Below are 13,956 nucleotides of genomic sequence, written 5' to 3'. Positions count from 1 at the left end.
ATTTGAGAATGAAAGTTTGTAAGCTCAGAATGTACAGCAGGGCCCGGCCTTTCTCATATTTCACATGAAGGTGATCCCCATGGTTCCTATAGCTCTGCATTTCGAAATTTGGGGATGATTCGAAAACCAAGATGAACCGCAGGTGGCTGTATTGAATATTGCTCAAAAAAAGTATCGAAGTGATCTTTCTCAAATTTCACATAAGGGTTTCTTCTTGGTTCTTAGTTATTCTTATCAAATGTTTAGACTGATCTGAACACCAAGATGTTGACAGGCGGTCATCTTGTTACAGTTTAAGTTTGTTACCGCTATTTCTCAGAATGTACACGAGGAATCTTTCTCAAATTAGATATGAAGGTTCCCCTTGGTCCTGAGTTGTGTATGTTAACTTTTGAGGTTGATAAAAAGATTAAGATGGGGGACAGGCAAACTGATCAAACAGATAAGAGAAAAGATCAAATTGACATAGAACTAATGAAGATGGTACGATGGTGGGCGCAAGATCCCTCTGGGATCTCTTGTTTCATAATGACTTTTTATCTCCTCAGCACATTTATAAGGTGGGCCAGGGTTGAGGAGCCCTGGATTCCCTCCTTGTCCAAAAATAGGCCCTCACAAGAGGCATTTTTTTCTATTCTTTCACTCATTTGCTAAAAGAAGACGTGCTCTTTATTCCCGTCTGCCAGTATTCACCCCATTTTGTTAAGTCTTTCTCATCATAGTTAATGTCATTAAAAGAACCTGAAACACTCTAACTGCATGGATGCAAAGTATCATTTTTAGCTCACCGTCGTCAATATTTTACTTTAAACAACTTCTTCTTAATAACCGCAAGGCCTAGGGTGATGATATTTGGCCAGAAGCAAACTGGGATGAAGGGCTACCAAATTTGTTCAAATGAACAAATCACCCACTTTCAGGGTCACAGGGGTCAAATATGTTAAAATCTTCAAACGTCTTCTTCCAATAACCAAAATGCCCAGGGTACTGATATTGGGCCTGTTGCAAGCACAGAGGAAGGGCTACCAATTTTGTTTAAATGAATGACCTTGACCCACTTTCAAGGTGACAGGGGTCAGATGTCTTAAAATCTTCAAACATCTTCTTAATAACCCAAATGCCTAGGGAACTGATATTGGGCCTGTAGCATGCTGGGACGAAGGGCTACCAAGTTTGTTAAAAAAATGACCTTGACCCACTTTCAAGGTCACAGGGGGCAAATGTCGTAAAATCTTTTAACCACTTCTTCTCAATAACCAAAAGGCACAGGGTACTGAAATTGGGCCTGTAGCATGCTGGGATGAAGGGCTACCAAGTCTGTTCAAATGAATGACCTTGACTCACTTTCTACCTAATGTCCTTGTTTGACATTCAAGGTCACAGACATCATATGTTTAAATCTTTTAATAGGTTCCTATGATTCAAACACTGATATTCTGCCTGTAGCTGTATTTAGTCCACTTTTGAGATTACAAGTGTGAGATAAATACCAGGTGAGCGATGCAGGCCCATTGGGCCTCTTGTTAATTGATTCAAATTTGATACTATTAAGTCATTCATTCTTTCATTCCTTTTTCATTCTTGTCAATGTTTGCAGTTAATTTTTTCCAATCACAATTTACATGTACTTATACATTGCATCTAAGCTCTAGGATTTTTTGTAAAATTTTCACCAATAAATCAATACATTATACATGATACACATTTGTTTTCGCTTAAGTTTTGTATCTTTAAACCTATCCTTATCTCACTACTCATTAAGAATCAAACAAATTCTTTAATGACTCCCAGATATAGGAATACTTATTTGAACTTTTTAATATTTAAATGTTCATATTTAAAAACTGTTTTATATTGTTTACAGTGTATTGATTATTTACAACAACATCATTTTCTAATTTCAGTTTATTTCTTGATTTCCAAATATACCATTTCGTTGTAAGTATCATTAGATTGATAACTAGGTTAACATTTATGTTTAGGTTATGGCATTCGAACATAACATCTGTTGCAGAAAGTTTATAAACTAGTTGTGACAGAAAGATACTGTTAATAGCTTTGTGTATATATGGTATAATTAATTTCCATACTCGTTTAGTGAAGTTACATCTATAAAACAAATGTTTTTGTGTCTCGAGGTCGACATGACAGAAATCATATTTTCCATCTGAAAGTCCCATCTTCATTAGCTTAAAATTAGTTGAAACTATGTCCATTGGAAATCTCTACATTTTCTGTTGGCAATAGATTGGTTTACAATTTCCAGAATATTTCATTTTCATAAACTGTATCCCACTATTTCTTTAGTATTTGGTTGGTATTCTTTATTTTAGTATTATCTCCATCACTTTACTAAGAGATCACTTGACATAGTAAAATTACTGTCATCTTGTACCAAGATAATTAGGGCTTTTCACTTATGATGAAAAGACCTATTGTTTTTGTTATGTTTCTTATTATTCTTATTCTTCTGCCATGATTTTGTGGCCAGGCCACCGAATATTTTGATTGGCAGCAGATATGTTAGTAGTCTTTCAAGCATATTAAAGGCCAATGTCTAAAGGTGTTTTTGCAACATTTCAAGTAGGTCAAACATCCAGTATGGCTGCCATGACGTCATAGGTTAAAAACTGCAAATGGCCATAACTCGAAATCGTTTATCCATGCCATTAAAATATTTGTAGATTTACTTTATTTTGGGGCTATCTTTTTTATGACAAGGTCAAATAAAAATTATCACTGTCAAAGGTCACCAATTTTTCAACTTTTTTTTTTTAATCTTTTTTTCTGTTGTCGATGGGGAATTCCATTCTAATTAATTTGATGCTTTCAGTTTTTCTGTAAAATTTATCGCTAACACTTTGAATATTTCCTTTGAACTTTTTCAAACTGCAGACAACATGTTAAAACCAATTTTCCCCCGATGTTTATGATGGTAAATTCATTTCAACATGGTATAAATGTTTCCCCAGATGTCTTACCTAATTTGTTGATTTTTTTTTACTTCATTGAAAAAACATTATGGCCGCCATGATGTCATATCCGTTTTTACCTCATTACAATAACTCATTATTGTAATGAAGCTATTAAATTCATCTTTGGAAATGTTTTGTAGACAAACAAAACATATGTTTTTCTTAGGAAACTTTTTTGTGTCAAAAGTCAACTTTCGGTTTCAGGAAGAGCCAAAGATCAAATGCACTATTTTGGGTAACAGCATTAAAAATCTTCTTAAGTTCTACGAGGTCTAGTCTTGATATTTGATCTGTAGGATGCTTAGAGGTTTGAAAACATGGTTGACCTTGATAAATATGCAAGGTCAAAGAGGTCAAATGTTCAAAAAAATCTTTAAACCAAAAATATTTTGAAAACCATTTCAGGCATTTACATAATATTTTAGTATGATGTAGAGGGTTTAAATTCGCAAATTTCTCTCAGGAAACATTTTTGTCTCAGAGGTCAACTTCTGGTTTTTGGTAGGGGTTAATGTTCAAGAGTGCTATTTTGGATAACAACCTCTAAAAAACTTCTCAAGTTCTACGAGGTCTGGAGTCTTGAGATTTGATCAGTAAGATGCTAAGATATTTGGCTATTAGGTTTGATAAAAGGGTTGACCTAGACTTTAAAGGCCACAAAGGTTAAATGAACCACAATATTTCGAAAACGATTTGTGGCATTTACATAATTGTTTAAGTATGATATTGACAGCATATAATTGCATAATTTTTAAGGAAACATTTTTGTCTCAGAAGTCAACTTCCGGTTTTCGGTAGAGGTCAAATTTCAATAGTGATATTTTGGGTAACAACCCTTAAAATACTTCTCCCCGAAATCTAGGAGGTCTAGAGTCGTGATATTTGATCTGTAGGATGATCAGATGTTTGGCTATCAGGTTTGAAAAAAACCCCAGTTGACCTTGATCAACATTCAAGGTCACAAAGGTCAAATGTTTAAAAAAAACACGCATATTTTTCGAAAGAAAAGTTTACCAGCTTTCAGATGAGACCAACTGCGCAAGAATCGGTAAATGAATACCTCGGGTATACCGCGTTGAAATTTGATTTTTTAAGTAAGAACAAAGGAGAACCGTGTAGCTTTCGCGTTTGACGTCACGTCATTATTGTCCCACTGTGACATCTTCACTCATGGAAACAGGATGTAAGACAGCCTTTTTTACGGTGGACAGTTCTGTCAGATACGCACAGGAATGAGAGGAAAACTTTTAACTCGCTTATTTATGTTAGCAAAGCTGTTAGTATACTAAATATATGCTATTTTCACCGAGCTCTTCTACTACATTTGTCCTGGAATACACACAGAGGCCGACAGTTTTATAAAGGACAATAGGATAGGAAGTATTGGATGATATTGATGCTTGGCTACTGTGGATGTTGAATGGCTCATTGTCAGGTATGGGTGTATTGCCGGCCAGGTAGGTGACTAGTACTAATATTAATACCCGGCCTCCTCTGCCCGACGCAATATAGAAAGCTACGTTATCGCAGCTACAGTAGGTGTCATCTCCCTCCTTAACATCTTTCTCGCTTAAAGAACAACTCATCCTGGTCACTATCTTAACTTACATGAGCAATGCTGTATTAATTCACTAGCCATTATTTAATAGCGATGTCCATAGTAAAAAGAGGTTTAATTCAATAAAGAGTACATTAATTCAATAAAGAGTACATTAATTCAATTTTTAAAATGTGAATGCGTTTAATGGTGACAGTAAGATATTGGCTGTTTGATGGGGCAAACGTTACAGGTGAGTGATTACCATTACACCTTAACGCTGTCATGCCACAATTCTAGAATACCTATTGTGCCTTTGAAATTCTATATAAATTCCCCTTATTATTTAAATGACCGTCACACGCGTCACCCAATAGTCACGCGTGTCATGTTGTCTGAGCTAACACTGTATGTGTACTTATTTCTGCACACAAGTGCATTTGAGTGAAAAGAAAATATTTGGTTACGGGTTTTCCAGTCTTATCCAGCGACGAGCTTGTTATCAACATACCCGGATGGATCTCGCTTCTGCTCATTGTAAGTCAGAAACCTAGTAGTTTATGAAATGATAGAGTAGCGGTCCCATTTACGACAGATTAACTCATTCACCCCTGAAACTGTTCACACCTTTGAACTGGAAGAGTTAACACCATATGACGTAATGTCACTTCCGGAATATTACTTCCGCAATGCGAAATTACTAAATTGACTTGAACAATAACAAGCGTTTGTCATGCGTGTGTGCTACATGTATGGACATTCTTATGGAAGAAACCATTATCATTTATACAGTGTTCATGGGGATAATCACAGTATATTATATCGGGTACGGAAAGTGAGTAAGTGTGTGTACAAGAATGTTCACTTTCATGTTTACGTCGAGACAAACATACACATATATCATTTGCACTATTAATCGGATATGTAATGTCCTGCACATATATTCACGAATTAATCTACAATATTCTTGTGTTGTCGTGCAAACGCAAAGCTAATAAAATAAAACACTACAAACAGTGATGATACAATAACAATACACATAAATCACATACAATAACACCAACAAAACACAGTAATACACACAAAACACATACAGTAATACGCACAAAACACAAATAGTAATACACACAAAACACATACAGTAATACACACAAAACACATACAGTAATACATACAAAACAAACACAGTAATACACACAAAACACAGTAATACAAACAAAACACAGTGATACACACAAAACACATACAGTAATACACACAAAACATACAGTAATACACACAAAACACATACAGTAATACACACAAAACACATTCAGTAAAACACACAAAACACAAACAGTAATACACACAAAACACATACAGTGATACACACAAAACACATACAGTAATACACACAAAACATACAGAAATACACACAAAACACATACAGTAATACACACGGAACACATACAGTAATACACACAAAACACATACAGTAATACACACAAAATACATACAGTAATACACACAAAACACATACAGTAATAGACACAAAACAAACACAGTAATACACACAAAACACAGTAATACAAACAAAACACAGTGATACACACAAAACACATACAGTAATACACACAAAACATACAGTAATACACACAAAACACATACAGTAATACACACAAAACATAGTAATACACACAAAACACATACAGTAATATACACAAAACACAGTAATATACACAAAACACATACAGTAATACACACAAAACACATACAGTAATACACACAAAACACAGTAATACACACAAAGCACAGTAATACACACAAAATACAGTAATACACACAAAACACAGTAATACACACAAAACACAGTTATACACACAAAACACAGTAATATACACAAAACACATACAGTAATACACACAAAACACAGTAATACACACAAAACACAGTAATACACACAAAATACTGGAATACACACAAAACACAGTAATACACACAAAACACAGTAATAAACACACAAAACACAGTAATATACACAAAACACATACAGTAATATACACAAAACACAGTAATACACACAAAACACAGTAATACACACAAAACACATACAGTAATTCACACAAAACACAGTAATACACACAAAACACAGTTATACACACAAAACACAGTAATATACACAAAACACAGTAATATACATCAAAATAGTTTTTTCAAACACACAAAACATACAGTAATATACACAAAACACATACAGTAATACACACAAAGCACAGTAATACACACAAAACACATACAGTAATACACACAAAACACATACAGTAATATACACAAAACACATACAGTAATTCACACAAAACACAGTAATACACACAAAACACAGTAATACACACAAAACACATACAGTAAAACACATGCAGTTATACACACAAAACCCATGCAGTTAAACACACAGAATGCATACAGTAATAAACAAAAATCATGTTAATAATAATTCACATATGATACATATAGTTATACACACAATACATAATTATACACATATTATACAAAAAGGTATATACACAAAACATATTAATACTAACAAAACATATATAATTATACAAAAATGCATAAAGATACACATAATGCACAAACAATAATACACAGGAAATATATACCTTCGTCGTATTGTCCACTGTTGACTTTCAATTCAGACTACAAATCTCGCATACTGTGATTAATTGCAGTTTTTAATTATTCTAATCGTGCCTCCCACTTTTCCAGAAATTCATCAATGTAGAGGATTTTGCTGGATTAAACAAAGTTGTATATATGGTAGTTATGTAAAACCTTGATACCTACATAATTTAGCATTCTTGATAAAGTACGTATAGCACATTTTATAATTGAGGAAACGCTATTGATTGGTGTATCTCCTATTTCCAAGATTTTACTTCAGTATACTATTGTATTGTCCAGCCGTAAACGAAACACTGATCATGGGTTTGTTTTCGACGTTTAGGTATGGATGACGCCGAGCGACGCATCCTCAGGAAACACCACACCAAGTTACTCGAAACACTGGATACCAAGTTCATGATTGAAGGCCATTGAAGATTAAAATCATGTAAAATGACCAACAACAATAAAGATATTTTCTCATGCAGCTTATGAACTGATAAAGTGGGTGACATACTAGACAAATTGCAAATTATGTCTGCCCACACATCATCCCCTATATCGACCTATGTTAAATTCTTAACGCGTTACTTTTCTGTACCAGAAATGGCAGGTGTTACTGAGATATGAAAGCGACTGGCGAGGAGATATGAACGCGACTGGCGAGGATTGATAAAGACAAACGGTTACTATGGAAACTACGAAACAGTGCCATTACACGATCAGAAACGATTTGAAAATGATGCATCTTTTGAAGAAAAAAAAACACATATGTGTTTCGGTATGGGTGTGTTTGTGAATGTCTCTGGTGATGGCGATGTCACCGATCGTTATATACCAGTCATGAACAACTCTTCCACTGCCTTCTTTATGTAATAAGATGGAACTGCAATGTAAGACGGTTGAAGATGCAATCATATATGGATAACTATAAATTTTGCGGAAAAAGCTTTGCAGTATGCCCAGAAAGAAAGAAAGGGCAGCAATCTATTGTATTTATCTTAGATTTAGTGTGTTAACACGAACGTTCAAGTACATATGTTAGTATACAGGATAACAACGGCCTAATGGTATGTTGGTTATATGTGACACATCTCAAAACGAATCGTCATATATTGATGCAGATACAAATTGTTTTGTGGCGTATCATTATCTAAGTATTATTGCAAAACAACTTAGCATTTTATACCCAAAAGAGATATTCGATATCTGATGGAACAATTGAGATATCATTATTAATTTAGGAGATATCTTATAAAAACAGTTATCTTTAAATGTGTATTGGATAAATCTTTAAATGAAAAAGAGATGCTTCTGAGTGAAATAAAGATATGTTTGATTGGAATAGAGATATATCTAATTGAACTAAACATATCTTTTAAATTGTGTTAAAGCTATCTTTATTTCACTTGTAAGATATCTCTTTTACTTTTGCGACCACTGTTTTGTTTTAAATGTTTAGCTGGCTTGCTAAATGATAGAAAATTGAACAAGTTGCATATCAAAAATATGGCTTTAACTTTATCACTTTCAATTTGAGTATGTCTTTTATTCCACCTCATAAAACTTCTTGTAGACATAAACCGTACTACAATCGGTTAGATTAACTTTAAAATTTATTCAGTGCGGTACTGTGCTGCAATCTACCGTGTGTAACCTATGTGAGCTGTGGTGTGACTATACCAAAAGTCTGGTGTAGTTACGATGATCAGAAAGATTGTATGCACAATGTATTGTATTGTTTTGCTGATGGCCGGGTATCTACCTGACTAGATATTGAAGTAAATAGGAGGAGTGAATTGACCTGAAATCCTCGCACATATCCAAGTCCTCTGATCTGTCAAGTAAGTATCAAACTAAATGAAACAAAAAGCGATTATCGCGAGCCAACCTAGTTCAATACCTTTGTTATATCAAATACAGCCACAATCAACTGTTAATATTATATCCATTATTAAGTTAACAAAACTGTTGACTTGTTGAGTGAACAAACGAATCTCATACAGATATACATCACACATGTAGACCAATAGTTTCAATATTAGAAACTGAAATGTTCAGGGTAGTCTAACATTTATCCGGATAGGAATGTGTCCTTTGGCACACCAGTACAAATGCGATAGGCCTTTATTATGTCATAAAAGGCTATAATGAAATTTTAACCCAATTTTTTTATTTACTTTTTTTGTGCTTTAATTCATATTTTTTTTATTTATTTAGTTCACCATTGTTTATACACTACAAAAAAATACCATTATATAAACTAACTGAACAGAATATCGTAGCTAGACCGTGACGTTCTGATTTTATGTACAATTACTAATCTATTGTATCATTTTATTACAAACCAATGAACCACTTTGGTTAATACACACGACAATATCGATGTATAGCGATCTATTCATAGTTGTTGAATAACATTGCTTAACAATCGGATTTTTTGCCAACTTTGTGGTTTATTGTTTAGTGTCTTATCTTTACCGCAAAACTATGTTTTTTTAAATTCAAACAGACTAGAGCTTCAAAATAGACCATCATGTCGAACGTCTTGTCTGTCAGTCTAGAGGACATTGCTTTATTGTCTCTCATTCAGTCTATTTTGAGTGAATGCCTTCGATGTGCACCATAAAGTTATAATTAATTATTGTAAGCGAAATAACAGATAACTAGTTTTTAAAATAATATATATTTCAGCAAATGCATGATCATTTACCATAAAACTATGGTCCCGGAGGTATTATCATTTTCTCCACTTTTGGTATCAGTTTATATACCAGAAATTGCATAAGGATTGAATACTGGGAAAATACATATTACATATTTAGAAAATGAATTTGGTCAAGTCAGTCTCATTTAAGAACATCTATGCTGAACTTGAGAAACCGTAATTTTCGAAAAGTTTATTCTAGTGCGTGTTAGCTTTTTTTTTTTTTTTTCAAAATAGTTTTTTCAATACATTGACAATAATAATGGATCAGTAATCCATTCAGATCATATCATAACCTATTTGTCACCAATCATCTTTCATATCACCACTCATACCATACAAATTATGCAAAACGAAATTTGTATCACTAAAGATTACATATGGATAGGTATTATTTCATTTAATATCACACTGTATTGCTATAAGGAAGAAGGGAGGATAAAAGGAAAGAAAAAGAAGCTGGTAAGAGAATAGAAATGAGAAAGAAGTAAAGAAAAGAGCGTGTTAGCTTTTGTTTACTGAGGAAAACATTGATATTTATATAAAGTGCGAGTATTTATAAAATTTGCTAACCGGGGAAATGTGATTTTGCAATTTAAAATAGCAGTGCAATGTAAGTTAAGCCCCTTGAACAACAATAAAAAATAAAGGTATGTTGGTTAGAACATTTTCCAAATATGAATTCATCATTTAAAAGCCAGTTATATATCTTCGGACTGCAGTTTCTATAGTGGTAATACAAAAACTGTTTTGCTTAGAATTTAGTAACAATTAAATAGAAATCGACTTTTCATCATTTTCTCTTTGTTAATAGAAACGTTAACTTGAAGTGTGATACTTGTCAATATTTAACAGGACGGTTTTTTATGTGATTCGGGAAACACATTTCGATTCAAATTTCAATATATGTGTCAAACAACTAAATTGCCCATTGCCTGCAGAAAATTTCACAAAAATTACCAAGTTGGCACCATTTCAATATCCTGTTTTACGCATTCTATGAAAAAACTAAAGATTTACATTTTTGATAATACATTTATCACTATAAGGGTAATTGTATCGTCATTTATAATTTTAGCAAGTCGATGTTTTCTGTGCAAGTTTTAAATGTTCAATATCATGAAAAAAGTATTAGTATTAGTATATTAGTATTTTACAACGTATTAATTATAACTGAAGCTCTTTTGATTTTTTTTATCCATATAAAGTTGCAGAATAACACAACAAATAAGGCAAAAACGGGTTTCATGATAATCATCCTTTCTTTTTGTGTTTCTTGGGGTCCTGTTCATGTTTCCTTTCATTGGCAATGTGTTCAACCTCGCTATTATGCAGTGGCATTATGTATTATTTATTTTCTCTGCCTTGAAACTGTGAAAAAAAATCTGCATCGTATTTAAACGCACAGATGTATGTTAATGTATCATAATGAAAATCATTCAATAAAACTTTCCATGTATATATCAGGTTTATGAAGCGTATATGATAATATCAGGTTTATGAAGCGTATATGATATATATTTATATTTCTTTAGGTATGAATGACGACGAGCGTCATGTCTTACGGATACACCATACCACGTTGTTGGAAACCTTGGATACGAAGTTTATGATACCATTTCTTTATGAAAAAGGAATTGATTTTGAGGAGAACTGCTTTGACAACAAACTAGCACGACCAGAACGCGTTAATAACATGCTTTTATCCCTGAAAGACAAATGTCATTTTGATTTGTTTATTGAGTGTCTCCGACATGACGACTCATATCCATATATCGCTGATGACTTGGAGAAAGAACTTGAGAGTGTTGATAGCTGTAACGGTACCGTTCATAATCAAAGAAAGGTTCATTTGTTCACTGATAGACGGCAGAACGTGAGTGACTTTCGGCATAAAATGAAACGATGTTCACATGAAAAAGATTTCGATACTTTCCGGGAGTGCTATGACAAGGCCATTGGCGACTGGGAATATGTGAATAATCACAGAATTAAATTTAATCAGCAACAAAGACAGAAAGCTGCCGACTTCTGCCATGCGGCCTATGATGCAGAAATTGAACGGCGGCGAGTGTTTTACGAAAAAACACCACTAAAAGGAGATGTACTGGACGAGCTCCTCCGTATGTGTGCTCACACCTCCTTACCAATCGCGTCTGATACTTTGTTTTTAGCGAGATACTCATCTGCACTGGTAATGGCTGGTGGAAGTCTGGAAGAAGGCCTCACTTACATAGAAGACGCTGAACACAAGATGGCGCTTCTTCCAGCATGTAGGGAGACGGGACTCGTGCTTTACATCAAATTTAACTTCCTGTTGCTGAAACACGAACGCGACCGGACCAGGATTGACAAGGAAGAACTATCGAAACTTGGAAACAGTGTAATTTCACACTTCAGTACAGAATCAGACACGATCAGTAACGATTTCAAGAGAATTTTTCTGCTGAAGAAAGCACACACTTGCCTAGACATGGGTGTGTTTCTGAATGTCATTGGTGAATTCGAGGTCAGAGATGTCCACATAGAAGAGGCTGAACGCCTGCTGAACGAATTACACCGGCCAGAACTATGGGAAAGGATGGAGCTACGGGCAAAAATGGTGTATACAGCAATCAGGTCGCGTCTGGCCCAACTGAAAGATCCCGAGAGGCCGGCCGAGGCCATCAAACTTGCTAAAAAGTCGTTACAATTTGCCAAACGAGGACATTTTCCGAAAGAACAGAAAGCCATTGATTATAATTTAAGTCTGCTATCCGGAAAGCAGAATGCTTAGCCAGAGATGTACAAGAAACGACTAAGAAGGAAAATATCCGTATAATAAGAGAGCTCCTCAAAACAGCACGAATACTCCGCCAGCATACACGAGTACTAATACAGAGCACAAATGCTCCGCCAGCATACATGATTACTAATTTGTGCCTGATAAGGCACCCACCGCGAAATCCAAAAACTGCATTGATTGTAATAATCGACTTATGATTTGCATTATAATGTAATGTTTTTTAAACACCTTTTTGTAGATTATGTGCTATATCATGTGTCGTACACACAGATGAGTAGGATCCTTTAATACAGTCAAATAGGTGTAAGTTAAGCACTGGAATATTCGAGTAAACTTTTTACCCTTTCTGATTCTTTAGGGAAAGGTGAATCATTGTTGTCGACATTTCAAGTAATTTAATAGTTAATTGCAACATACCTAGACCGTGACATGCTGACTCGAATTAATGCCTGCCCTTTTAGAAGATGTAACACATGTCATTATAATTCATCTACTGATGTGATGACATGTAAAGAATGAAAGCAAGAAAACCCTCAATGCCTTTAAAGTAAATTCCGTCGTAGTTAATTGATTGTACCTACTGTTCCAGAAATTTCCTACCAACTTTGGCTACATTCACAATGTAAACTATTTAACGATGAACAAGGCAGTTTAACATACACCTTCAAAACTGTGTTTTACTTTTCTTGGCTACTGCTTCTTTCAGGCGGGTTTTCATCAAAAATGCATATTAATCAAGCCGAGTCTCGGACAAAAATAGACTTTATTGTTCGCAATATTCCTGACTTAAGGTCGAATGAGTGTATTGATAAACGGAAATAGGAAGTACATCCCTAGTTGAAAATCCAAAGTAGGGAGACAGTATCACAATTTCCGCATATTCTAATGAGTGTAGAGTTGTAATGAATATTGTATGTTTATTATTGACAGAACAGTGTGTTCTGCCGCACTGTTCTGTCAATATTAAAGTATTTAAACAATCCAGGTATTCATTCAGTTGTTTTTATCAATGAGTCACATGTGTCCATTTTTCTGTATTTCAGGAAACCGGCTACCTATTTCATTTGTTTTTCAAGAAAGATAACTCTTACATTCAATTACTATGTGTATATGGTTTTATTATAAAATGTCAATTTTTAATCGTTTATAGATAATTTGTTTTACACAATTTCAGCATTTATTAAATTTATATATATTAATGCAATGCTAATCTATGGCAGTATCATTTTTATTGACATTATTTTACAAAATATTGTGTGTTTCATTTTTTTTTCAAAATCACTCCTTTTTACATACATCTCCATTTAAAAAT

At 34.0% G+C, this 13,956-nt stretch overlaps 1 protein-coding gene across 5 annotated transcripts; it reads left to right on the top strand.

Annotated features, from left to right (window-relative positions):
- The first annotated feature begins 4,932 nt into the window (after positions 1-4,932).
- LOC110447757 lies at positions 4,933-13,515 on the top strand. Of its 5 annotated transcripts, XM_021493653.1 has the most exons (3): positions 5,170-5,351; positions 7,496-8,996; positions 11,395-13,515. In XM_021493653.1, the coding sequence occupies exon 3, from the start codon at positions 11,397-11,399 to the stop codon at positions 12,633-12,635; it is 1,239 nt and encodes a 412-aa protein (XP_021349328.1). In that variant the 5' UTR covers positions 5,170-5,351; positions 7,496-8,996; positions 11,395-11,396; the 3' UTR covers positions 12,636-13,515. The 5 variants fall into 5 exon arrangements, with proteins under 5 accessions (XP_021349326.1, XP_021349328.1, XP_021349327.1 ...); XM_021493651.1 differs by lacking the exon at positions 5,170-5,351 and adding an exon at positions 4,933-5,049 and having other exon boundaries at positions 7,496-13,515; XM_021493652.1 differs by having other exon boundaries at positions 5,170-5,338; positions 7,496-13,515.
- The last annotated feature ends 441 nt before the right edge of the window (positions 13,516-13,956 follow it).

Source organism: Mizuhopecten yessoensis, unplaced genomic scaffold (genome assembly GCF_002113885.1).
Source record: "Mizuhopecten yessoensis strain PY_sf001 unplaced genomic scaffold, ASM211388v2 scaffold3601, whole genome shotgun sequence".
Taxonomy (NCBI): domain Eukaryota; kingdom Metazoa; phylum Mollusca; class Bivalvia; order Pectinida; family Pectinidae; genus Mizuhopecten; species Mizuhopecten yessoensis.
The sequence above is the reverse complement of the archived record's forward strand: the minus strand, read 5'-3'. Positions and strand labels throughout refer to the sequence as shown.

What these genes read in the sequence shown, in the direction of transcription:
- LOC110447757 (XM_021493651.1), top strand. Translation starts at nt 11,370, where the DNA reads ATGATATATATTTATATTTCTTTAGGTATGAATGACGACGAGCGTCAT.